At 40.6% G+C, this 26,385-nt stretch overlaps 4 protein-coding genes across 4 annotated transcripts in view; all 4 read left to right on the top strand.

The window, feature by feature from the left end:
* The window catches only part of inf2 (inverted formin 2), a 10,524-nt gene extending 2,086 nt beyond the window's left edge, over positions 1 to 8,438 (top strand). Inside the window, exons 2-5 of the mRNA XM_014011953.1 lie at positions 4,183 to 4,590; positions 6,851 to 6,966; positions 7,103 to 7,262; positions 8,401 to 8,438. Coding sequence (XP_013867407.1) covers positions 4,194 to 4,590; positions 6,851 to 6,966; positions 7,103 to 7,262; positions 8,401 to 8,438 — 711 coding nt within the window. The 5' untranslated portion in view covers positions 4,183 to 4,193. The remainder of the gene's footprint in view (positions 1 to 4,182; positions 4,591 to 6,850; positions 6,967 to 7,102; positions 7,263 to 8,400) is intronic.
* Positions 8,239 to 17,386, top strand: LOC106520034 (inverted formin-2). The gene is made up of 17 exons (XM_014011940.1): positions 8,239 to 8,434; positions 10,031 to 10,172; positions 10,294 to 10,426; positions 10,628 to 11,164; positions 13,151 to 13,293; positions 13,375 to 13,436; positions 13,520 to 13,622; positions 13,705 to 13,790; positions 13,873 to 13,973; positions 14,061 to 14,131; positions 14,210 to 14,317; positions 14,412 to 14,482; positions 14,593 to 14,713; positions 14,812 to 14,976; positions 15,194 to 15,296; positions 15,384 to 15,536; positions 15,796 to 17,386. Exons 2-17 carry the CDS (start codon positions 10,053 to 10,055, stop codon positions 16,719 to 16,721), a joined length of 3,003 nt encoding a protein of 1,000 aa, XP_013867394.1. The 5' UTR covers positions 8,239 to 8,434; positions 10,031 to 10,052; the 3' UTR covers positions 16,722 to 17,386.
* A 2,016-nt stretch (positions 17,387 to 19,402) lies between these two features.
* On the top strand, positions 19,403 to 24,313 carry adss1 (adenylosuccinate synthase 1). The gene is made up of 13 exons (XM_014011926.1): positions 19,403 to 19,627; positions 20,332 to 20,434; positions 20,522 to 20,584; positions 20,664 to 20,714; positions 20,797 to 20,863; positions 20,947 to 21,054; positions 21,142 to 21,223; positions 21,379 to 21,505; positions 21,586 to 21,740; positions 23,309 to 23,433; positions 23,538 to 23,635; positions 23,736 to 23,885; positions 24,059 to 24,313. The coding sequence occupies exons 1-13, from the start codon at positions 19,445 to 19,447 to the stop codon at positions 24,109 to 24,111; spliced, it is 1,365 nt and encodes a 454-aa protein (XP_013867380.1). The 5' UTR covers positions 19,403 to 19,444; the 3' UTR covers positions 24,112 to 24,313.
* A 483-nt stretch (positions 24,314 to 24,796) lies between these two features.
* siva1 (SIVA1, apoptosis-inducing factor) overlaps positions 24,797 to 26,385 on the top strand; it is a 3,492-nt gene continuing 1,903 nt past the window's right edge. The window contains exons 1-2 of the mRNA XM_014011914.1: positions 24,797 to 24,989; positions 25,301 to 25,483. Coding sequence (XP_013867368.1) covers positions 24,869 to 24,989; positions 25,301 to 25,483 — 304 coding nt within the window. The 5' untranslated portion in view covers positions 24,797 to 24,868. The remainder of the gene's footprint in view (positions 24,990 to 25,300; positions 25,484 to 26,385) is intronic.

The following is a 26,385-nucleotide window of genomic DNA, read 5'->3' as shown; positions in this document are numbered from 1 at the left end:
CCCGTCCAGAAGACCTATACAATTTTTTTTCTTTTTGATTTTTTACCTGGATTACTGAGATGCATCAGGACAAGGAGTGGAGGTATTAAAAGTGAATGAGCCAAAGCAACAGGCGATATAGAAGAGTTGAAGCAGAGTGCAGGCTTTGGACCTGCTGTGATGGTGAAAAACAAACAGGAGGAGGACCTGGAAGAGAAGATGTTTATATGTTATTGGGACGGACCAAACTGGACAGGAAGCTGGTGACCCCCTGAAGGAGAAAACRACGTTAAATCCTTTCGTTTATGTGTGCACAGAATCACAGACGAGCGCAGCATATGCCTGGGTGGAAATGAACCAGCGGAGATGTTTCTGCACAATCAGAAGTGTTGCTGCTGTACAGTAGAAGTGGGGGCTGCTGTGTGTGGGAGGTGTAAGCAGAGGACAGATGAGTGGGCCCGTCCTGTGAGCGCTGAATCAGCCTGCTATTAACATTTACACGTGGGAGCTGTGGCAGACGAGGTCGGCGAATCAAAGCCGCCAGCATCTACCTGAGGAGTGCGCAGGAGAACAGGAAAATGCAGCTTTTGATCGCTCAAAAACGCCTCGTACTTCAAATCAACATCCTCATAAGGAGGAGGGAAAATAAGAAGAAGAAAAAAAAAACATTCCAAAAAGGGAAACTTGTGCTGTCACACCAGCGTGAGCGTCAAGTGCCAAGTTTCCTGTTGTGGGAAAGTCCTTTCCTTCCCTCTTCAAAGTCTCAGCCGTCCCGAGTTCAGCTTTTTTTTTAAACGTCTTAGTCACGTCTGTGGAAGTACAGTGTATTTAACAAAACTCTCAGTGCATTTTAATGAACCCAAACTGTGAAAAATCTCCAAATTACAGCCGTCGACTTGCCACTTCTTGTTCCTCCGCTCACAATGAACACGGAGGCACGATGTTCTGAGGAATCAGAACGTGTTAAAAACAAGAGACTTMTTTAGCCTGCCAGGGGCAGGGAGCATTCCATCCACTCCGTGTCAAACGAACACAGCTCTTTGAAGGCTGTTTGAGGAGGGCTTTTGTTAAAAAACACCATTGTCTGACTGCGTGCTGCCACGGTAACGCTCTCACACTGGCAGCAGGACAAGAACGCTGCAGTCAGAGATGACAAAATGCCTTGCCAGAAAATGTGAGAGAATAAAATCCTGATTTGCTTCTTCTTCATTACCTTGACTTCACGCAGGGAACTAATTTGTCAAACTTCTCACTCGTCAGTGCTTCTGGWCTTTGCCAAACGCTTTCAGAAATAAGAGTCAAGCTATTTACAACCTGCATGTAACTGGAGTTTAATGTGCTCCTAATATGCCTTCCAGGGGTTAGGCCTTTCAGGATGGTAAAACACACAACCTTTTTTCAGGCGGATTCTTTGCATGAGCGTTGCATTTGTCCGTGTTTATTACAAAGTGTCTCATCTGTATACTTTCTACATGCCAAGCATGAAACTGTTCATTTGTACACACGGCCACCAACGATAAAAACTGTATGTTATGACAAAAATCTAAAGGATCTAGAGTCTAAATAATATTCGAGYGCATGTTTGTATTAGTTGCATGGATTGCTGAGTATGAAGTTCAGACAGAGGGAGGGTTCTGTGCTCTGGGGATAAACCAAAAAAGGCCAGTCGTGGAATCAATGTTTCCATTTCTGTCAACGCCAAAAAAAGAAAGAAAAAAATGTTTTGATGTCTCTGCACACTTGTCTGTGTTTCTCATGTGTGCCATGTCAGTGTTTGTGTTTCTACAGTATTCCCATAAAGATCATGAACATAAGATGTAAAATTAGTTAGTTTTTACTGCAAACAACTGAGTAATTTGTATTAAAATGAGCACAAAAGAAAATTTATTCATTCATTTATTCATTTTAATACTAAAAGTAAAAGCAGTCACCTTCTTATGATGGAAAAAAAGATGGCGTTGAAGACGTTTTGGTCAAACGTTGAAGATAATGCAAACTCTCACGTCATTTATGCCWGTGAATCCCAACCAAGCATATTACAGGGGGTACATGGAAAAATTYCCCAGGTGTGTAAATAAATAGATAAATATAGGACTGAGGTATGTAGGRTCCTATGATTTCTGCAATGCAGAATGCAAACAATCATCAAATTCACACAAAATGGAATCCTGTATAAAACGCAAAATCTCACGAAATTTGCTCATTTGGGGGGTTTGATGTATTTTTGGACGCTGCTGCTTCCTGCACCTGCCATTACCTGGTTTATTTATTTAATTAAAAGGGGTGCAACAATACATGTACAYGTATCAAACCGTTCAATACACACTTGTATCGAACAATACAGATATTTTAAATTTATTTTATCAGCTTGTCTTCTGAAGATGCTCTGTGTTGAAGGATCAGTGGATTTGTGTTCGACTACATCTAGGCTGTATTTTCGAGCGCAGATCCACTGAGAAACTTGCTGTTTCAGCAACATTTCATTTAAAAACTGTACTTTTGAGGTTAAACAAATGTTCATAATTAATTTCAATAAATTACAAGTTAAGAAGGGCATGGACATTTCTCTGTTTTGTATCGAAAAAATATCGAACCGTGAGACTGAAGTATTGAACCGAACCGAATCGTGAATTTTCTGTATCGTTGCACCCCTAATAATTACTCATTCACTTTCAAGGCAACGTATTTATCTTTGTTTAAATTGAGTTGAAAAGAATAAAATGTCTGAGAATTAAACATTCTCTTAAATAAATAATTTTCATTTAATAATCAGTTGTTGGATATTATAGTTTTGGAGAACCATCATAACGTTTGACTGAGGGGGTACTAGCGTTATGAGAAAATGGCTAAAAACAAGTCTAAAAAGGTTGGGAACCAGCGATTTATGCAGTTAACTTTATTCAACCAGGCTGATCCCATTAGATCTCTTTTGCAAGGGAGTCCTGAGCCCAAAGCCAACCTAACATGCATGTTTTTGTCTGTGGGAGGAAACCAGAGCATCCAGAGAAAACCCACACAAGCACTAAAACATGCAAACTCCACACAAAGACCCCAGGGTTGAACTGGGAATCGAACCCAAGACCTACTGCTGTGAGGCATCAGCGTGAACCACTGATCCATTGTGCTGCCACGCTCACAGTAACTGTAACAGTATGTTGGGAATGATTCTCAGCAACCACCACAACAAGCTTTAGCTCAGTATCTGTCAAACTGAAGCAAATATGAATTAACCGTAGYATCCGTCTCAAATTAAACTGAGTTCTGGTGTTAAAATCCAAATAAAACATGCACTCAAGGACAAAAACATTACTGTTCATCTTTGCCTTTCAGTCCCACTCTTACAGCAAAAAGAAGTKTAGTTTAAAAGGAGGAGTTCTTTTTTCATAAAGGTCATAAATAGAAGAACAAAGTCACCATCCAAGATTCTTGGAAATCTTCCTGAAGCTGTCATGCTTGTGATCCAGGGTGGAGCGCTGCGCTTCCTGCAAGGCTAAAAATTATTTTTCCTTCTCATCCACTAAATTTGTTATGTATCCCTATCAGCTGTCTCACTTACACCATGAACTACGGAAACAAGTAGCCGAAGACACTTTACGATCTTGTTTTATCTTCCTTCAGCTCTGGGACCATCTGCTTCTGTTTTKGTAAAGCTGGACATTTTAGAAAATGGTTTGAGGAGTCAGATTTTATTTGCATCACTTATTATTAAAACACATCCAAACAGATTACAGTCACACTGAACCGTAAAGTGATGGTAATTTGAGTTAAATGRTGAAAAAAGGTGTTTGATTTTGACAGGAATTTTAGACTTTGGATTTTTTTTTTACTGACATTGTCTCTGTGTTTACATTTTAAAATGTCAGACAGTATTGAGTCTGGCTTTGTGTAGAAATTGGATGAGCTCACATTAGGTGGGAATGTTTGGCAGAGCAGTTAGTGACTGAACTGCTGACATAAGCTTTGCTCATCCACAAAGTGCCAACTTGCCATTCTCTTTTCCTTGTGACAAAGCATTTTGTTGGCCTGTTTCCTCTCTTTCAGATAGCAACCACCACRCTGTTTACATATCGAATAAAAGTATTGGCTATCAGTCACCAACAGGCTCTATCTGCAGGCCAAAATTAGCTGAATTATTTCCTGTTTTTTAAGTGTCTTTTCAGATATTTTTACTAATAAAAGTATCAACATTGTTTTGTTCTGCAGGTCTGGTAAACATGTCAGGAAAATCAGATGTGAAAAACAAGTGGGCGGCAGTCAGGGACCGCCTGGGCTCCTCGCAGGACTCCGACACCCAGCAGGAGGCCAACCTGGAGAGCGCCGACCCAGAGCTGTGCATCCGGCTTCTGCAGGTCCCCACTGTGGTCAACTACTCCGGGCTGAAGCGCCGCCTGGAGGGCAGCGACCAGACATGGATGGTCCAGTTCCTGGAGCTGAGCGGGCTGGATCTCCTCCTGGAGGCCCTGGACCGACTCTCGGGCCGGGGATGCTCTCGCATCGCAGACGCCTTGCTGCAGCTCACGTGCGTCAGCTGCGTCCGCGCCGTCATGAACTCATCGGCGGGAATCCACTTCATCATAGAGAACGAGGGATACATTCGCAAACTGTCACAAGGTCAGCTAAGTTTATTTTTGTGTTTTGTTTTTTTACACATTTTAAACGTCAATTAAGTTGGGACACTGCAAAATCATTTCAAAACCAAATTACAATAAACCGTTATTTTATTCACATTAGAACAAAGAAAACATATCAAGTGCTGAAAATAAGACATTTTAATTTGTTTTAGAAAAATAAGGTAATTCTGACTTGTCAGCAAAACATCTCAAAAACGTTGGGACAGAGTCGTATGGTCTCACGATTCGATTCACTTCTTACTTTAGGTTCACGATTAGATTCAAAACAGATTTTTGACTCAAAATGATTTGATTCATGAGGATTTCAGCTTTAATCGACTGGCGTTCATATTTTATGATTTACACCAGTCCATGAAGCTCATGTCAAGTTCCATCTTCCAAGACATTCTGTCAAAACTAAAAGGAGTTAAAATCTTTGTGTCAATGGAAACGGTTGAATCTCTTTCCTCAATTTTTGTAGTTTTCTCTTTGTTTTGGTGCTTTCCACACATGTTCCAGAACCASCTGCATGGTGATGTTGAAACATCTCAGTTACAAAATGTAGACCATGAGCCAGCAGATTTGCTTTATTTAATTATCAATTTTGAGGCATTTTTTATCGATTCTGAATCATAAACAAGAATCATGATTCTTGTGTGAATCGATTTTTCGGCGCACCCCTAAGAACCGTACACATCACTGTGAAGCATCCTCTCTTCTTTTAACACGACTGAAAACATCGAGGTGCTGAGGAAACCAGTTTCTGGAGGTTTTGGAGGAGAATGTTGAATCATTCTTGTCTGATGCATAATTCTAACCATTTACCGTCCTTGGTCAATTTTGCTGAGTGCAGTTCTAAAACCTGCATATGTTTTATTAACCGTTATTTAATCAGGCAAGTCCTGTTGAGATCACAGATCTCTTTTTCAAGGGAGGCCTGAAGGCAACTTATTGTACAGGTTCTCCGGGTACTRCCGTTTCCCCACCCCCAAAAACCTGTACAACCTATTGTACAGGTTTTTGKGGGTGGGGAAACGGTAGTACCCGGAGAAAACCCACACAAGCACGAGGAGAACATGCAAACTCCGCACAGAAAGACCGAACCGGGGATCGAACCCAGGACCTTCTTGCTGTGAGGAGTCGGGGGTAACCACTGAACCGTTGTGCTGCCTTATATATTGTTCCAAGTTTGTAAGCTGCTGCCCATATCCAAGGCGCTACAGCACCTCCAYGCCACTAGAGAGGCAGACTTTTGAACTGAGCAAACAAACCCTCTCTTCTTTAGACAAAACATGTGCTCATGGTCTCCCCACCACCACAAAACTGTCAAATTTTGATTTGATTGACCACAGAACAGTTTTCCATTTTGCCTCAGTCCGTTTTAAATAAGCTTTGTTCCAAAGAAAACAGCAATGATTTTGGATGGTGTTTGCATGATAGAGCTTTGATTAGCTTTTGTAGAAGGCACGGCAATCTGTKTTTACATAAAGTGAATTGTGGAAGGTTTCCTGAGGCCATGCAGTGATGTTTACACTTAGATTAGACTCCTGAGTGCTCAAAAATTGCCAGAAACTTCAAAATCGCCTTATTTATCGAGAAGTAGTTAAATTTCTTAAGTGCAACTTTTAAAATGTTTACTATATTTTGTTGTGAGGGGCTGCAGTAACTCGATGGACAGTTTTGTGGTCTTAAAATCCAGAAACTGCAAGTTCAAACCCAGAGCAGTGACCCCTTCAGAAGAGAGCAGCTGGAAATAACTGTTCATGAGATTTGCAAATTATCACATTCTATTGTTATTAAAATTTTACACAACAACCCATCTTTTTAGGATTTTTAGTTGTAGTTAAATAAACATGTTTTACTTTAAATAAACATAATTTATGTTTAAGAACAGGAAGGACCTCTAATTTTTTTATATTACATAAAGTTTTTTGAGTCTTTCACGTGATTTTATGACTCATTCTGCTGAGCTGATTTTTCCTGCCGTGCTCRGCTGCATGGAAACATGAATCAGAAAAAGGTCTGCTTCAGGAAATTGCTGTMAGTGGTGAATATTGGATTTTCTTATCCTCGAGCATGTATGTACACACACACAGATGTATCTTTCTCAGGATGCCACACAGGCAATCAGAGCAACACGAGCCAAAGATCAATTTGACAGCGAGACAAAGCATCTTGTTTGTGTTCAGACACAAAGCGGGTCGAGGATGGGAAATGTGAGCCGTTTTCCTCGTGCTCACGTCTCCCGTGATGTTCCACAGCTTTGGACACGTCCAACATCATGGTGAAGAAGCAGGTGTTCGAGCTCCTCGCGGCCCTCAGCATATTCTCAGCCGAAGGTCACTGTCTGGCTCTGGACGCTCTGGATCATTACAAGGCAAGCAGAGACACAAATACGACACAAACGTTATTTATCACAAACTGCTTTACAACTCCCCCTAAACCGTCTTGGATGTGCTTTAGGGGTCGGTTGCACAAATGTTCTTACCTTCTCTGATTCCCCCCTCCGGCAGGGCCTGAAGGCGCGTCAGTATCGTTTCAGCGTGATCATGAGCGAGCTGCAGGCCACAGATAACGTCCCCTACATGGTCACACTCCTCAGTGTCATCAACGCGCTCATCTTCAGCACAGACGACTTGAGGCAGAGAGATAAAATAAGGAAGGAGTTTATCGGTAAGTCCCTCTCCCCGATGGAGCGAGGTGATGTTGATATAAACTAGATACCGCATAGCGGTAACATAATGACCCCCGCACGCACAAATGCACCAGAACTCAGAAGTCCTTATTCCTAATAAATGTCATGCTACTAGGTGCATCCCAAAATTGTAGTGGTTTGGGTGGAGGTCTTTTTTTATTTATTTTTTTTGGGGTGGGGTTGGTTGGCCTGATGGATAGCCCATCATCAGAGCTAAACAACGAAAGAAATCTGAAGCTCCTATGTTTAATAGTTTGAGTTTTAAGCATTTTTGCATATCCAGACACCCCGTCTTTAAAAGGAGCCCCCTCCTCAAATATGGGGTGTATTGTAAAGCCGTTGGCTGGCGCAGTGTAGGTCAGACTCATCTACATCCCTGCCAAATTTCATGTTGATTGGTGCAGCCGTTTTTGTGCTACTGTTGAACAAAAATCACTGGAAAAAAAAAAACAATATGACTCCTGCTTACGCTTCATGTGCGGGGTTCATAATAAATAAATTCAATGCTAAGCAGGGGGAAAGGTAAAAATCGGGCCGTCATCAGGAGCTCAGCTACACATTTCTCTGTCACTGGGTCTTGGCTAAGAATAGGATGAATGGCCCCATTCTCACTTAGACAAAACGCCTGAGAACAGGCGTGGAAATCATTGTGTTTTCGAGAGTTTAGCACCACAGCTAATTGGGTGTTATGACTTTGAGTGAAAGGAACACGTYGGCCCCCTCAGACTGAAAAAACTCAAGCTGAAAAGAGGGCATTTTAAGCATTTCTTTAATACAATACTGTCTGAATGAAAGCTTGTAGTCACATTAAACTTCATAACATAAAGCACTGAGCTACAAACCTACCTGAGGAGCAGCTTTTGGAAAAAGGCTTTGCTAACATATCCCAGCTGCAGCTGCAGGACAAGTTCAATTCCCATCACCTGAAAGCAATCAGCCATATGATTAGCCCCGCCTCCTTTGTGATTACACACCTGTAGCTTCATGATGTTGACTACAAACTAACAAGTTGCTGTGACCAAAAGGAAGTTTAATGCAGATAACAAAAAGAACAAAACAAACAAAAAAAAAACCCCACTAAATACTGGATTTGTGTTTCTGTTTTGGACTTTGCAGGCCTCCAGCTGCTTGGTATCCTGCCAAAATTAAGGTAAGCCATTTGTTTGAAGTGCATGTTTGATTCCCTCAGTCTAACAAATTACACTATTAAATTAGTTTAAATTTTAAACAGTTTTAGAGGAATTTGCTAAAACCCAGAAACTGTTCAAAATAAGGAGAGAYTTTTCTGACATTTGGGCTCATTTTAAAAACAGCAACAGTAAATTAAAAGCTTTTCATTCCCTAAAGGATTGTATTTGTTTTTATTGGTTGTAAACGACTGAATGCATTGTTCTCTTCGGGCAGTGTATCACCTGGTGAGTTTCAGCAGAGCTGTATAACAGTACTTAAAAGAAATAACTAARTATAAATAAAAATATATTAGCAGAAAATGACTTTGGTGAAACTTYATGGATTTAAAAGCAAGAAATCATAAAAATTGCTCACAGTAAAATACATTCAAAAGTACTTTTACACACACGCTTAGAAATGAACTGTTGAAACCGAGTCGAAACTGTTTTCTCAGCTCGGTTTAGTAGAACCAGTTGACTAACTTGTTTAGGTAAATTCAACACTTCATTTTTTTTAGTCTAAACAACTCCTTTGGTGATGAGTTTCGGTCATATAAATTTGTACTTAGTAGGTATGTGACAAATTGAAAACATTCCCTAATTGTTTTTAAAAAAAACGCATTTTATTGAATGCAGCTAAAATCCAAAAAGCAAATAATACAAACTTTGTTCAAAATTGGAATAAAAAAAATAAGTAAATTTCGGCACTGACCCAGTCAGATTATGCTGCTTGTGGACTTTAAAAAAAAAAAAACACTCAATGTTTTCTTATGAAAGTTGCTGAGAATGTAGAAAACAGCCTGCAACAAAGACTATACATCCGTGGCATGACTGTTGAATCTAAAAAAAATTGCATCAACKCACGTGTCCCTAATCGAAGATTGTCGCATACCTATAACTATGTGTTACATTTTAAAGTAAAGAAGTAAAAGTATCATTTTTGTGTTTTTAAACATAACTTTTACTTTTTATTTTGTTACAGTTAAAAGAAATACTTGGTAAAATTACAAATCCTCAAAAACTTAAATGTACTTGTATACCTCTGAGTTTCAGTCACTCTTTATAATATCATTTCAGAATCTAAATGTTTTATCCAGTTTTTCTGCTTTGGTTTGAAAAATTTATAAATTTTGGCTCTGTGTCTGCGGACCTCCGTAGTACTGTTATGGTATTATGTACATAATGAAGGACTTGTTTCCTAATTATCAACCATTGATGACCTCTAAATCCTGAGTGTGTGGTCTGATTTTATATTAACTAAACTGTTTTGGAATCAGTGCATAGAGCCTTTAAAGTAAATATTTTATCTGTCTTTATTGAGGATGACTTTTATTTACTACCAAACAAGTTTAGCTCAGTATCTAAAACTGACTGAGTTACAGCCATTTTTGTGTTAAAACTGATTAGCTGCAACTGTCATGTTGAAATGACGATCGATGATTACTTTGAGGCTTTCATTGAAATTCATTCAGTGGTTCAAAAGGTATTTTGCTAAATCAGCTGACAAATGGAGACAATAAGGGCCAATAACATCGCAAAGACCTTTGTATTCAGTAATTTTAATATTTCCTCTACAGAGAGCAGGAGGACGAAGACTTAATGATTCAGTGTGAAGCTTTCGAGGAGGCGATGGCTGAGGACGAGGAGGAGCTGCAGCGACTCTACGGAGGGATTGACATGAGCAGCCACCTGGAGGTTTTTACCGCTCTCTTCCACAAGGTGAGCGCCGACCGCCGGGACGGCTTCGGCTGCTAAGAGTCGAGTGGTTAAAGCAGAGGCTCAAGCAGGGCAGAGATTAATGCAGGAGCTTTATCCAATTAAGTGGAATTTGTGTGCGCAGGTGAGCAGCTCTCCAGCTTCCCTGCAGCTTCTGTCCATCCTGCAGACCATGATGGCGCTCGATCCGGGCCGCACAGACATCTGGCTGGCTCTGGAGGCTGTCACTAACAGAGCCGTACTCCTCGCCCAGGACTGTGAGTCAGACATTCCTTCAGCCAGGGCAAAACCCACGAGAGGCTAAAAGCTCTCTGATGTGAAGGGCAGCTATTAGCCAGGAAAATGGATTCAAGTGGGCGATTAGAGCGAGGCTGGGAGGATCTGGGGTGAAAGCTTTGTTGTGGGGGGGGGCTTATTTGAAATGTTGTTTATGGTTGTCGTGTGGATCTGTGCTGCAGCTCAGATGGAGTCCTGTGAGAAGATCCTGCAGCGGCTGATGTTGTACAAACGGAGGAGCAGCAGCATCGCGGGTCGTTACGAGGTGGACGGGCTCGTGAAGGTGGACAAGGCCGTGCAGACGGATCTGGACCGACGGGTTGAGGACAGGCCAGACGTGAGCGCGGCGTCTGCCATGAAGTTGCTGTGTGCCCCACCGCCCCCTCCCCCTCCACCGTTACCTGGAGGGCTTGGCAGTCCCCCGCCACCTCCCCCTCCTCCCTTACCCGGAGGGTTTGGCAGTCCCCCTCCACCACCGCCTCTAATGCCTGGAATGACTGCCCCACCCCCTCCGCCGCTGCCAGGGATGGGGGGTGCACCACCCCCTCCACCCTTACCTGGGATGCCTCCTCCTCCCCCCGGCATGATAGGGGCTCAGAGTAGCCAGGCGCTGGGCTCCAGCACGCCAGCGAAGCCGAGCAGATGTCCCACTCTGAAGATGAAAAAGCTCAACTGGCAGAAACTCCTTCATGGTTCAGGCGCAGGACGAACGCATTCTTGTAAATATCAGTTATTTTTTCCCAAAAGCCTCCTGTTTTCCTTTTTTAAACTATTTTTCTTTACAAACAAGGTCAGACCTGCATTTTAGGCTTAATCTAAAAGCACATTTGCTGAAAAGGATCCATGATTAGTTGTAACGTTAGACTTCATTTGATAAACATGTATTTTAACTCTAAAATAAAGACTGTAAAAATAATGTAGGCTGTTCAGTTTTGTAAAATTTTTTAAAATATTTTAACACAGACAGCCATTTTATTTCCACACAAAGCATTCTGGGTAAATGATGACGTGGATAGGTCCTCGGTGTGAGCGAGCTATATCCACCCTGAAGGTTAATCTTGGACAATATCTGATGATCGACTCTTTTAAATGAAACCAGAGAGCGTTGACAGAGAGGAGAAGGTAGAAATGACTCAGCCTGGAACTGAAAATGTGGATGGAGGCCAACAGAGCTGCTTCATGGAAGAWGAACCTCAGCTTAGCCTGTTGTGCTAGCACCGACGCTATATCACCTTATATGTATTAGCTCGGTGCTAGCGCGACAAACAAGCTAAACTGAGGTCCTCCATCCATATTTTCAGTTGCAGACTGAGTCATTTTTGTGTTCCCYTCTCTGTCATGTGGATGGAGGACCTCAGTGACGAGAGGAGAATGTGTAGCACTGAGCTAATACATATACAGTATATGGTGATAGCATTGGGGCTAATGCTAAAGCTAACAGGCTAAGCTGAGGTTCTTCTTCCATGAAGCAGCTCTGTTGTCCTCCATCCATATTTTCAGTTACAGGCTGAGTCATTTCTACCTTCTCCTCTCTGTCAATGCTCTCTGGTTTCATTTAAAAGAGTCGATCATCAGATATTGTCCAAGATTAACCTTCAGGGTGGATATAGCTCGCTTACAGATGACCTATCCACGTCATCATTTACCCAGAATGCTTTGTGTGTAAATAAAATGGCCCCGTCCATGTAATATATTTTTAAACTTTTAGTTTAAAATTTGTAAAAACTAAACAGCCTACAGTATTTGTACAGTCTTTATTTTACAGTTAAAACACATGTTTTATTAAATAGTCTAATTTTACAACTAATCATGGATCCCTTTAAACAAACACAGACTTTGTTTTTTCTGACATTTSATTTTGGCAGAAAGACAACCATGACACACAAGATCTGCGTTCCAACTTTTGTTTTCAAAAATAGACATGAAAGTTTGTTGCGTAATTTAGGGACAGAATACCAAAAATTAAGCTGAGCAATATTCTAGAAAGCAAGTCACATTTAAGCAGGTGATCCTTTTATTTAAAATGTCATATTCTGCTTGACAGAATCAACAAATCTGCAGCCAAAAAGTCCCCAAAAATTTTCAGTCTGTTTTGTCATGCTGTTTTTAGGTTTTTCCCTTCAGCCTCTTTCAGTTTAGTTTTTGGGTGGGGTTCCTCCTTGGCATCCAAAAAAAAACAGTTCCCTGTTTAGACCTTGAGACAGACTCAGCCAGAGGAAAACTTCTCACAACTCCTCCTTAGTCTTTGGGTTAAACAAATTACCTGTGAGCTATTTATAATTGTAATTTTTCACTGTTTAACGTTTGACACAAAATGTGATTATAAAGATACTGATTCCCCCCACTAATCTTGAAGTGAAAACCTGAAAATAAAAGCTAAAATGCTAACTTTCTGTTTCAGTAATGATTCTGGAGGCTGTGTGACATTTTTTGGTCAATTTTCCCTTTTTTATGTATAAAAAATATATAGAATTGAGTTTGGATACTAGATGTATTTCTGTGCAGCAAATGGATAAAAATGATTTAAGATTAATGCACACAGCATGTCTCAACCATAACTTCTTAACAGTGGGTGTTTGTAATTTACAGTAAATTCCAGCGTCTCGTTCTGATGCTGCACAGTTCTGATACAAAATGAACTTCCACACGCTCATACCAGGTTGTGATTTAAATTTTTTTTTACTCCTCTCCATCCGTGACTACAGATGGCCAGACCATGTGGGCCTCGGTTCAGGAAGAAACGCCTGCTCACGAGCCGGACTACAGCAGCATCGAGCTGCTGTTCTCCATCCCGGTGGTCGAACCCAAAGACAAGGGAGGCGCCACTCCTGCAAAAGAGCCTAAAGAGGTGCGACTCAGAACAAACCCATCTGACCAGCAAAGCTCAACATTCCGTCTCCGTTCTTATTTTTCTCTTTTTGTTTTGTAGATAACGTTCATTGATCCCAAAAAGAATTTAAATATGAACATATTTCTGAAGCAGTTCAAATGGTGAGTCATTTCAAATAACATGTTGGTCTATTTTTTATTTTTATTTTTTAAACACAAGTAGTTTTTTTTATCACTATGTTCAGCACAAATGAAGAATTTGTGGCCATGATCCAGAAAGGAGATCGCAGCAAGTTTGATGTAGAGGCGCTAAAACAACTTATTAAGCTCCTACCAGAGAAACATGAGGTTCTTGCAACACTTTTCCTGTTTGTTTTGATGCTTTTTGCACACTTCTAACTCATTACCATAAAAATTTTATTGCTTTTAGATCGAAAACTTGAAGTCTTTCCAAGGAGAAAAAGACAAGTTAGCAAACGTTGATCGTTTCTACACCTCCCTCATGACTATTCCATGGTAACTTTCAGATTTTCTGCTGCATGTTTCATTGATTTAGTCCAGTTTGGTTGTTTACTCTTTCTTGGCTCCTCCTCTTTAGTTATAAGCTGAGGATTGAATGCATGCTGTTGTGTGAGGAGACGACATCGATGTTGGAGATGCTAAGACCCAAAGTGAAGCTGGTGGAGGAGGCCTGCCAGTGTAAGGAAACCTGTGCATCTAAGCATGCCTTTTTTATTTTTTGCATGCTTGAATTAACTTTTTTTTATGTAAAATAATATTCCTCAGCTCTTAGAACAAGTCTACTGTTGCCAAGTTTCTGCAGACTCATCCTCAACGTTGGAAATTTTCTCAATTATGTAAGAACCTCTCCGCGTCGTTTCTGCTTTTAATTATGCTGCGGCGTAAAATTTTTAATAGTCGATCTTGTTTTCCAGGGAAGTCACACGGGGAACGCTGAGGGCTTCAAGATCAGCTCTCTGCTGAAGCTAACGGAGACGAAGGCCAACAAGAGCCGCATCACGCTGCTCCATCACATCCTGGAGGTATAGAAACTGCCTAACGGCTGCACTAACTTCACTATTTTTCAGCCATGAATCTGGTTTAATTACCTAAGCTGTGYTTTTATTTTGCAAAAAGGAAGCAGAAGCAAACCACCCGGAGCTGTTGGCTCTGCCGGATGAGATCCAGATATGTGAAAAAGCAGCAGGGTACAGACTTTTTTTTTCTTTTCTATCTGCTTATTTGTTTATTTAAATTGGTTCTGAGTAGATTTATAAAATGTCTAACAAGACCTTCTTATTTTATTTGCAATCCTCAGAGTCAGTCTGGACTCTATTCAATCAGAAACCGGCTCTTTGCTCAAACAGCTGAATGAGGCCATTAAGAAAGTGTCCATCTCTGAGAGCGAGGTGAAAGAGCAATATGCAGAAGTTCTCGAGGTAAGAGGTCAAACTTTGTCTTTTTCTCACTTAAAAATAAAAGCAAAAGTTATTTTTTGCAGCTGGGTCACTTCCTGAGTACTTGATCTGTTCCACAGGAAAATCAAAAATCGTGTCAAGCTTTAACAAAGAGATTTGCTGAGATCGAGAAGAAGAGGTGCGACCTGGCTGTCTACTTGTGGGAAGACGTGAATCAGCTGTCGCTCGAGGAGCTCCTCGGAACCGTCAGGACTTTCCGGGAGCTCTTCATGAAGGCGCTGAAGGTTAGGGAGGACGATTTGTTGACGTTCGTCAGGTTGGGGCTGCTAATCTGTGCGTGAATGCGCTGAACAGTGGCGGCTGTGTGGGAGGTGTTTTTGTTTGGAGTGTGTGTGTCAATAGGCTGATTACAGAGGGATGTTTCCACTCAACCATTTGAGGCAATTTGTCTTCGTTTCATTTAATACTGTGGCAGTGACGTTGTTTCTTTCATGATAAAAGGAAAACAAAATGAGGAAAGAACAAGCAGCCAAGGCTGAGAAGAGGAAGAAGCAGCTGGCAGAGGAAGAGGCTAAACGACAGAAAGGAGAGAATGGAAAAATAGGTGAGTTCAAAAGCAGTTTGCACGAACCAAAACTCAATGATGCGTGTTGTTGAAGGCTCTCTTCTGATTTTTATTTTATTTTTTCAGTCAAGAAAAACATTATGCCCCAAAACGATGGCTGCATCATCGATCACCTGCTGGCAGATATCAGGAAAGGTTTCAGCCTGAGAAAGACCCGGCCAAGGTGCGATTCGGAAAGCCTCCCCTCTAGTGAAATGCGTAGCGATACCTGCCCACCTGGTAAGGACAACAGATGGTGGTCTCCATCTGCAGTTCCTAGCTCCGTCCGTGATCCAAAGTGCAAGCCACACACCTGCCCTGTAGGATTGTTTGTGCTTCCTCGCCATCACGCTTTGTTGCTGCTGCTTAAGCTTTTTTAAATTTATTTTTTTACTTGGCAAGCTGTGATGTCGTTGCTCTCTGTAGATCATTTTATTCATTATGGTTTCTATAAATGCATATATACCTCAGCTGGTGCGTTTTTACATCTCTTCTCCAGAAAATGCGAAGCCTGTGGACGAAGGAAACGCCGGAGYGGCCACCACTTCCGCTCCCTGCAAACCACCGAGCGAGGATCACCAGCCTCCTGCAGACAAAGTGAACGGCTTCATCAGTCCGGCAGAAGAGACTGTGCYGGCTCCTCAGCTCAGTGCAGGACAAAGTGGGACGGCTGCGACCACCAACACCCCCGCAGACGAGCCAGCCTCCACGACGCAGACGCTCCCGGCCCCTCCTGCGCCGCTGCAGGATGGTCCTCGCCCAGGAGCGCCTGCAGCACCAAGACTCGATGAGACGCCGCCTCAACCTCCCCCGTCTCTGTCCACCAACAGCTTCTCTTTAGACTCCGCGGACACGAGTGTCCTCAGTCCGTCCTCGCTGTCGGACTCGGACCGGGGGGAGGACGTGGTGGACGGCTCGTCCGAGAAGGCGACGCCCGACGAATCCGAAAACCTTAACGCGACTTCACCCGATACAGACAATAACGTGAAACACGGCAGCGTAACGGAAGACGAAGAACCGAGCCTCGAGGAGAGCTTTTTATCGGAGGCTGTGGGACAAAAAACCAAAGAGGACAAGCTTGTGATTGTGAGAACGCACTGTGGAGTGTTGAGCGACAAGCATTCAGAGGCTAAAGTTGGTGCGGTTCAGTTCGATGAGGGCATCGTGATGTGCGACGTCCAGGATGAGCCGGAAGATTTGCCCTCAGCCTCCGAAGCCMCGTCTCCATCTCCTAAAGCCGAACCAAAGAAGCAGCCGAACTTGTTTAAACGCAGCAAAAAGAAGAGTAATCCAGGTAATTTTAATACTCACTCAAATAAAGATTGTTCTTGGAATGCTAGCCTCTTTCTGTGTTTTAAAGGGAAACCACTGTTTGCTCTGATTTTATTGCAACTAATATTTTGTATGATGTATTGTCTGTTTTAGATTTTTATGAATGTTTCTGCATGAATACATGCATTTTAATGGAGCTTCAAATGCAGTGTGCAGCCATTGATTTGTAGATGTGTGATGCTAAAGATGGATTTAACTCTTTGGTCAGTCTGTTTTTGAATATTCTTGTTTCTGATTCTCTGAAACAAGGTAACAGTGGGAAAGGACATGCTAAACATAAAACAGGCTGTGTGTTGCAGTGAGGTAGGTGGGGGGGAAATATCGTGACGAACTCAAATCATCGTCCGAGCTCTGTGCCAATAACACATCATCTGTCGGTCTAACTGGAATCTGGACTTCATTTGTCTGTGTTGTCTGACTCTTTAATGCTTGCTCTCTTAACTTTCTCCAAAATTCAGTGATTTATCATTGAGACTTTTTACATTTGTGATGCTAATAATCAATTCTGATGCAAAAAAAAAAAAAGCAGCAACCTTCGTGCAAAACCTCTCCAGTTCTAATCTCAGTTTGTGAAGTCATTGTGGACTGAACTGTGCCATGAAAGCTGTCACTTTTGTGTCCTCTGTCCATATTTACTTGTCTGCGACCGGGACTGTCTTYGTTTTAATCATCCAACAGTCTCACGTGTGCTTCCTGTAAACTTTTGCTTGTGACTCAACGAATGCTGATGCAAACTGCACTGAAATGTTTTATAAAAAGGAAGGGAAAACAACGTAATTTATTTAAAAGTTTAAATCTTTTAATCTGTCGATCTGTTTTTAAATAAAGTCTCCTATAAAATATTCTTGATTCTGCTCATTCATTTCAACATTTTTGTATTTTCTTTCTTTTTTTTTAGGTGACTCCAGGAAAAAGAAAGCAAGAGGAAAAAGAAAATGTTGACAATTTTTGTGTTTGGGATTTTAAAACTGGAAGGACTGTTTTTAAAATAAAAAAACCTGACAATGAAATGTTACAAAAGCGTGAACTCCCCCAGACTTGGAGATCTCAGCGAATGGATGTCAACTTGTCACTTTATGTAAATTTTGTTTGTGTATAAAATGTTCTAAAAAGGAGAAAAAAAATGTATTTATATATTTCTATGTTTGTATCATTGTAATAAGTGAGATGTGTTCTGGTTAACTAGCAGCACCTTTAAGGGGAGAAAAAGGTTGCAAAATATTTAACTGATCAAAAACAAACCTGCTTGTGTCTTAATTTCTTTCTATATTCTAATCATCTACAAAATGACATATTGGGCTGTAACTTTTAATGTTTTATTAAATTTCACTGTACTGTTTTCAAGGGTTTTTTAACCCTTTTTATTGCAGGGTGCATACAAAATGTCAGAATAATAAACAATGCCATGACTCATGGATTTACCTCCATGGTTCCAAGTATGAAGACTTGTCCTTTTGTTATCTTACATTTTCATTAAAGTTATCAATGAGTTTTGTTTAATGATTTTAATTGTTTATTTTAACTATTCCTTATCCAGAATGGAATGAATAAATGAAATAGAACTTTAGGGATTTTTTAGGAGCAAATACTTGCACTATTCTTTTGTTACAGATTTTAAATCACGTCTCAAACTAAAGACCCACGGGCCAAATCTGGCCCTCATTGACATTTATCCGGCCCAAAAGGCAATACTTTAAATGTGATAAARTTTAATGTTTTCTCTTTTTGTTGCTGTTTTTAGTGCATTCTTCTCAGCTGGCCAAGTTTCAGGACAGGAAAAATAAGCTTAAATTTTTTAGTCATCCTTGATTTTGATGCAGAAAAAGCAGAAAATTGACTTTAGTTATCTTTTTCTGTACGGTGCCTCAGTTGGTAGAGTTGTTGCCTGTCAGCAAGAAGGTTGCTGGGATGAATCCCAGCCGAGGACCTTACTGGKTAGAGTTTGTATGTTCTCTCCATGCATGCGTGGGTTTTCTCTGGGTACWCTGGTTTCCCTCCCACAGACCAAAAACATGACTGTTGGGATAATTGGTAACTAAATTGTCTCTAGGTAAGAGTGGGAGAGTGAATAGTTGTTTTTGTCTATGTGATCCTGTGATGGACCTGTCCAGGGTACCACCCGTGCACTGGGACTGCTGGTGGTGGGTACCAGTGACCCTGAAGCAGGTAAAGAGGATGGATGGATGGATAGCTTGTTTAACTGATTTGTTGGGTTGGGATAAATGAAAAAGTTGTTGATAGTAAGGTATAAGAAATGAATGCTAAAGATGTCGATCGAAATTTAATATTTGTCTTTATTTATTTGGTTATGTATTTTCTAAATGCTACATATGGAAAGGGTATTTCTGTAAAATGAAGGGTTAAGACTAACCCATTTAAATAAATAATGACAGAAAGTGGCCATTGGTATTACCTTTAACCAAATTTTGAATTTTTGACTACCCTGGCTCAAATATGCAGTATAAATGTAAGTAATGCTGACATTTCAGGGGTTCCATAAAGATCTTGACCCAAATTAAGACTTATTTGGTCCCAGATTGGTTGTAGAGTTTTAGTAAAATGTGTTATTATTGCAAGGTGGATTCAAAAAGTATCATAATAAAATAAGCCATATAATGGACCTCCCTGTGTGAAGGCTGCTGTCTCTGATCCTGCAGCTTTGTGGGGGATCACTTGCAAAGACCACGTCCCTCTGTGCGTCACCAGCTCAGAAGTTACACATATGGCAATATCCCCTCCCTCTCTCCCTTCACTGTATCTTGAAGACAGCAGTTGAGTCTCCTTGAGACGGGAAGACTAAAAGCAACCCCGCCGTCATGTCGCTCAGCTGGTCGTCCAAAGACCACAAAAGCACCAATCAAGCCGCTGGACAGAAGCGGACGCGCAGCGACGCGGGGAATAAGGTGACCGTGGTGCTCGGAGCGCAGTGGGGAGACGAGGGGAAGGGGAAGGTCGTCGACTTGTTGGCAACTGAGGCTGATATTGTCTGCAGGTGTCAGGTATGTTTGGATTCATCATTTCACTCGAGTCGTGCGTCTTTTTTCTCTCTCAAGACTGATCAATGGATTTGTTGGATGTCTGGAAACGTGTTCAAACTGGAAGTTGTGTTATTTAAGAATATTAAAGTTGTACTAAGAATATAAGTCAGTACTTTAGTGTCAATCACTCATGGATAGTGGCAACTAAGCCAAATGTCAGCAGTGGTTAGCTTGAATGTCAGATGTTGTGCGTAAAGTTGCTCTGATTCGCTCAGCCAATCAGACTGATCCATGAAAAGAAGACAAGTGGCACGCATTCTATTTCATCATGAATAAATAATAATAATAAAAAAACCTAGACAGGTCCGTTTGTCCGCGTACACATGACATGCAACACTCCAAAGGTCACTCGTGCGTCAGGACGCGCACTGAAAACCTGTCAACAGTTGRGCTGTTGCGCTCTTTCCACTGGCAGGACTAGTACCCTGTGTTCTGAAGGCTTTCACAACCCCACCCGCCGGGTTGTGGAGGTCACATTCTCAGGCTGGCTTGATATGTGAGAAGGCCAGTCCAGCCTGGTGAGGTGGGGTTTAAAAGTGAGGGTCCACCAGCAGCAGCCAAGTCTGTTAAATTGGGTGCTGGAAGCTCCTGGCAGAAGAAAATGCCTCATCACTGTCTGATGAAAACGAAATGAGATATAATATTCCTTTTTTTTTTCTTTACAGGGAGGCAACAATGCAGGGCACACAGTGGTAGTGGATGGCAAGGAGTATGATTTCCACCTCCTTCCCAGTGGAATCATCAACACTAAAAGCACATCACTCATCGGTAAAAAGCTTCAAAACTTTAGTTTTATAGAGTCTGCTTCAGGCAGCATTTATCTCCATACTCTGAACCTTTCCTTTGCCGTTTCAGGTAATGGAGTGGTCATACATCTACCTGGATTGTTTGAAGAGGGAGATAAAAATGATAAGAAAGGTATATTTTTTAATGAAAGTATGATGTGAAAGAGATGTGAGTGTGCATTTTACACACATTTTGTTTGGTGACGATTCAGGTCTGAAAGGATGGGAGAAGAGGCTGATTGTTTCAGACAGAGCTCATCTTGGTATGTTGAAAAACTCCCTTTAATTCAAACATATACACCTTTATGAATTTGTTTTGAATAAAAACATCTGTGTCCTCCACAGTCTTTGATTTTCATCAAGTCGTCGATGGCTTACAAGAGACTGAGAGACAAGCACAAGAAGGGAAAAAGTAAGATGTTCCAATCGATAAGCTTAAAACAGACRTTAAAATCAGTTCAACTCTATTGATTTGCTGAATTTTTAACATGACAGCATTGGAACAACAAAGAAGGGCATTGGACCTGCGTACTCCAGCAAAGCATCTCGGATCGGCCTGCGTGTTTGTGACCTCCTGGGAGACTTTAATGACTTTTCAACCAGGTAGCAATAATGAAAAGTAAAGTGAAAGACTTTTTACTCCTTCAAAATAAGTCAAAACTGATTTTTGTTTTTTAAAATTCCTTTCAGGTTTAAGAACCTCGTTCATCATTATCAGTCCATGTATCCGTCTTTGACAGTTGACGCTGATGACCAGCTCAAAAAACTAAAGGTAGGTGTTGATTTTGTTGTTTTCATTGATTTTTTTAAGGGCAAAATGTTAATTATCATGCAGTCCAACATGATTTAGCCACAATACAAACATCAGTTTTCATCCCCAGTTTCAACATATGTGTTGACAAATGAAAAGGTCGTCATGTTTTGTAGGACTATGCAGAGAGATTGCGCCCCATGGTAAGAGACGGTGTCTATTACATGTATGAAGCTCTTCATGGACCTCTGARGAAGATTCTCGTTGAAGGGGCCAATGCTGCTCTGCTTGACATTGACTTTGGTAATGCTGTATTTTTTTTAACAATCATTGTGTTGTTTGACTCTGTGCTGGTTTATTCATTAAATCCTCCCCATTATTAGGTACGTATCCTTTTGTGACATCATCAAACTGTACCGTGGGAGGTGTGTGCACCGGTCTCGGGATCCCCCCGCTCAATATCGGMGAGGTGTTTGGTGTAGCCAAGGCCTACACCACCAGAGTGGGAATCGGAGCCTTCCCCACAGAACAACTCAACGTAAGACCTGAATGTCACAGTAAACTAGAGAATTTGCATTTCCTGCGAAAATCCGGTGTGACTGCTTTAATGCTGAAAGATTTTCTGTTGAACAAGTTGAAATCTTTAATAGCAAAAATGTTAATGACAGTTAACTTTGAACAGCCGACCTTTTCTGAAAGCCTGGTCGTGCCCCCTTAGCATGCTCAAAAACTCACCGTTTTGGTAACTTTTAATGYCTCATGTCTTAACAGCATACAGACCGAGTTAGAAGCCGATAGGTCAAAATCCCTAGGAGGAGTTYGCAAAAGTTCGACRTGAGCGAAACTGAAATCGGCCAAAATTTGACCTTTGACCCAAAATGGCTGACTTCCTGTTGGTTTTAGGGCATACCTCCAAGAGACCTTTCTTCTTGATTTGGGGAGATCTACCTATGTGCAAAATTTCAACACTCTAGGACTTACCAGTTCCTCTATCTCACATTAGGTGGCGCTGTCATTGGCAGAAAAACTGGAAAAGGAGTACAAAAAGGTTGCACTTTGTTGTAACATTAAAGCAGCCAAAATCACGCAGAAAGAGCACATGTGCTGAATTAAGCACTAAGAAGCTGAAATTATCACAAAATAGTGAATATAGATGAAAAAAGCTAAAAATAGCTGAAAATAGCTACAAGGGCAGAAACAGCTTAAATAAATAGAAATTAGCTAAAAGAAGCATTAAAAGCTTAAAAAAGCCAACGGAAGCAAAAAAAAAAAGGTTTAAACTAACAGAATAATAGTTGAAAGGAGCTGAAAAAGCAGGAAAAAAGCTAAAATTAGAAGAGAGGTTAAAGGAATCTGAAATTAGAACAAAAAAGTTAAAAACAAAAAACGAACAACAACAACAACAACAGCACAAAAGGTAAACAGTGCAGTAAAGATTTTTTAAAAATTTWAAAGTTTTCAAGGTTGTTGCAGATTMCTCCATTTATTTTCAATGAGAAAAAAATCCCCCCCAAAAATCTGAATAGCTGAAAAAGCACAAGTTGCTGAAATACCTAAAGTCATAGCACCCATGGTACAAATGAGCTGAAAGTTTTGATTAATGAAATGTTGAAATAGCAAAGACATTGTGGAAAGAGTATCTATGACAAAGAAGATTTATCTCAGTAGTATTAATGCTTAATAACATTCACACAATTATTAGCATAAATATTAGTTTTTGACTTACAGGCTAAAGAAAAAAGGAGGAAGGAAGTGTTGTGTACTGTATGTTCAGCTTGACCTGTTGTGATTGTGCGACTGCAGGGTGACTACAGGGTGTGTTCCTGCTCAAAACAGCTGTCCGATTTTGTGAGAGACCTGGGCTTTAGCTCTTTACACGGTCATGTGTTGCACAGATAAATTTAGGGCCAGATTCTGGGTTRAGGATATATTCACTGTAAGAGTTGGGGTTATGTTTCCTGTGGATGTAACTGACCATATAAAGGTCAAGATGGCAAAACTTCCCTCTCAAGCTCTGACACATTATAATATCCTGTTTATTCTGCTCATTGTTGTGGTTTAAAGTGACATCCATGAAGTAACAGGAAGAATGTTTTTTTTTCACAGGCTGTTGGAGAATTACTGCAAACAAGGGGTCACGAGGTTGGTGTAACCACAGGAAGGAAGCGGCGCTGCGGCTGGTTGGATCTTGTCATCGTCCGATATGCTCACATGATCAATGGTTTTACAGCGTGAGTGGCGTGTGGAGGTGTTGTGCAGGTGKTGTGTATCCATTGTTGCGCATTCATCTTGAAATCAGCTGAAACTGTTGCTGTCGTCACGTGTCCCCCCACAGCATTGCTTTGACAAAACTTGACATTCTGGATGTGCTGGATGAAATTAAAGTTGGAGTTGCCTACAAACTCAACGGGAAGAGAATTCCTCATTTCCCAGGTAAGTTTTAAAAAAAGACAAATTACGTTCGCTTAGAACAGATGTTTTTTTTTTCCTAATAGGAGCTCAAATATTGGTAATGTGTGTGTTTTCATTGCAGCCAACATGGATATTTTGCACAAAGTGGAAGTTGAGTATGAGACTTTCCCCGGATGGAAGACAGACACGTCTGCAGCCAGGAAGTGGAACGATCTCCCAGTCAAGGCACAGAACTACATCCGCTTCATTGAAAACCACATTGGAGTCCCCAGTATGTTTAAGACAAGAAAGACAAATCATATTTCCTCTGCAGGTCATAGAAAGTACTGTAGCACGACAAGATTGTCATGTTGTCCATTAGGTGGCACTATTCAACTGTCATATACAGCTTTGTCTACAATTTCAACRTTTTGTTTTCTTCTATCTCTCTCTTTCTCTTTCTAGTTAAGTGGGTTGGTGTTGGAAAGTCCAGAGAGTCCATGATCCAGATGTTCTGAACCAAAATACCACTTGATGAAGAAAAATGTGATATAAGGAGGGCATTTTTCCATCACAAACACTGTGTTCTTTTCAAATGTTAAAGAAATATATACGTATCTATATAATCACTGAGCTGTGGTGATTGTGTGTCTTTTGGGCAGTGTCCAAAATAAAAAAAAAGTTGAGACCTGCTGCAAGAAAAATAAACAAATAAACTCAGCTTTTGATTTCTACAGCACCTTACAGAAAATATTACATTTCAAAGTGCTTTGCTAGAAAAAAAATCTAAACTTAGAATGCTACACAAAATGTTAGATGACTGAGAATATACATGAAATAAAGCTAACCTATCAAAAGAACAACATAATTTGTAAAGTTTTATTTCAAAAAGTAGTAAAATCCTTATTTTTTTTCAAAAATAATATAATTCTTTGTTTTCTGTTTTTGCTTTACGTTTTAAAACTAGATCTGTAAATAAATCATTTACTTTAAATGTGTTGATCATTACCCACTTTGCCATCTAAAATAGCTTCTTACAGATTTTTGTCTTCGTGGGGTGTGTGAGTGCGTTTAATCAAATGTAACCGAAGGTCCTTGAATGCGTCTTAAGATTTAGGATTTGTCACGTGACAACCAAGTTATTCCTGATTGGCCTTTACAGTCACGTGACAATCAAACCTGTTTGTGATTGGCTACTTTTCATCCTCCCTTTATTTTTTCCCGCAACGTATTGAAGTTCGTCGGAAGCACGGGTTAGCACTTTTAGCAGCTAAAATGCCCAAACGAACTTGTCCTTTTCCAGAAACGTTTTCATCCCAATACAAAATGCACATTGGACAACACGAGCTGAATACTTACGGCGTATTCGGGAATAAATACAGACAAGAAATATACGGTAAGTGAATGACTGTTGACCACCATGTTTCGCGTTTTGTGTTAGCTTCGTTTAGCAGTTGTTATTGACCAAATATATCTCTTAAAACCTTGTTTTAGTATGTTTATGTTGTTTATAAAAACTTTTTTTCCATCTGTTCAAGCTGTGGTTTATATGAGTAAATATGGTAATATTGAAGCTGAACACAGTTCCATGTGTTTTATTTTGAAATTTCTAAAATAAAGCATGTTATCCATTAGGTGAGTGCTCTGGGCGGGGAGAGGTCAGCTGACATGTAATTTCACACATCACTGGCTTATTTTTCTTCTCAGATAAGACAAAGAACTTGCTTTTCAACGGTGCCAAAGCTGTAATGGACAAACTATGGACAGGAGAGGAGAAGCTCGCAGAGTCGCAGCCCAGTGGACAGCCGTCTGCGTGCAGTCAGACCCTCCTGAGAGGACAGACACTTATTGGACATGATGGGAGACTCACAAGAACCACTGCTGCACAAGGTCTGTCTGCAGGGATAAATGTTTGAATTATAAATATACTGCAAGGAAAAGTACAGTATAAATATCAACTCTGTTGTCACCTGTACCTCTGTTTTTTTCAGCAATTTGTCATAAAACATTTACCAAATCTAAATTAAATCTTACTAAAAGTGCTTGACCAAAATTAAAGTATAACTCTCATATTGTGTATTTACATTTAAACTTAGATTATGCTGTATATAGTACGTGGCTTCGGTAAGCATGTCTACATTTTGTTAGTTTTTTTTTCTGTATATTTCAAGTGTAATCTTTTGTGAATCACCTATGGCAATGACAAAAACATTGTCAAAATTCACTTTTGAATTCAGACATGTGACTTTAGTTACCGCCACTGATAATGTTGATCACTGCGGTAGTTATGTAAGCTGTATTTATGTTTTAATAATAGTTTGATGATGAAAGCACAGCTAGGAGGAAGAAGGAGAAGTTTGTCAGGATTGTAAAATGCTTTATTTTAAAGTAGATTTTTTTTGTTGGATTGTTAAAGGAAGTGCTCTAGTTATCCATTTATGCAAATACTTAATTTTATTTTAGTGGAGGAATGCTACAGTACTCGCAGAACTACATTAACAGCTTATTTACGTTCATCAATCGTACACGTACATATGAAAATTCAGAAAATTTAAAATCAATAGAACAAAATACATCAGAACCAACTGTGACTCCTGGGGTCTCATTTATAAAGGTTTGCGTGGAAACCATACTAAAAGTGAACGTACGGCCAAAAGGCGGAAATGGCGTACGCCAAAAAATAATTCAGATTTATAAAATGGTGCGTACGCACGTTTCTGCGCATCTTTCCTTTATAAATCACAGCTGCACGTCAAGAGTTTGCGCACGAGGTCCCGCCTCAGGTTCTGCCC

The sequence above is a fragment of the Austrofundulus limnaeus genome, unplaced genomic scaffold, assembly GCF_001266775.1.
Source record: "Austrofundulus limnaeus strain Quisiro unplaced genomic scaffold, Austrofundulus_limnaeus-1.0 Scaffold2, whole genome shotgun sequence".
In the NCBI taxonomy this organism is placed as follows: Eukaryota; Metazoa; Chordata; class Actinopteri; order Cyprinodontiformes; family Rivulidae; genus Austrofundulus; species Austrofundulus limnaeus.
Note: the sequence above shows the minus strand (reverse complement) of the source record. Positions and strands in the feature narration are given on the sequence as shown.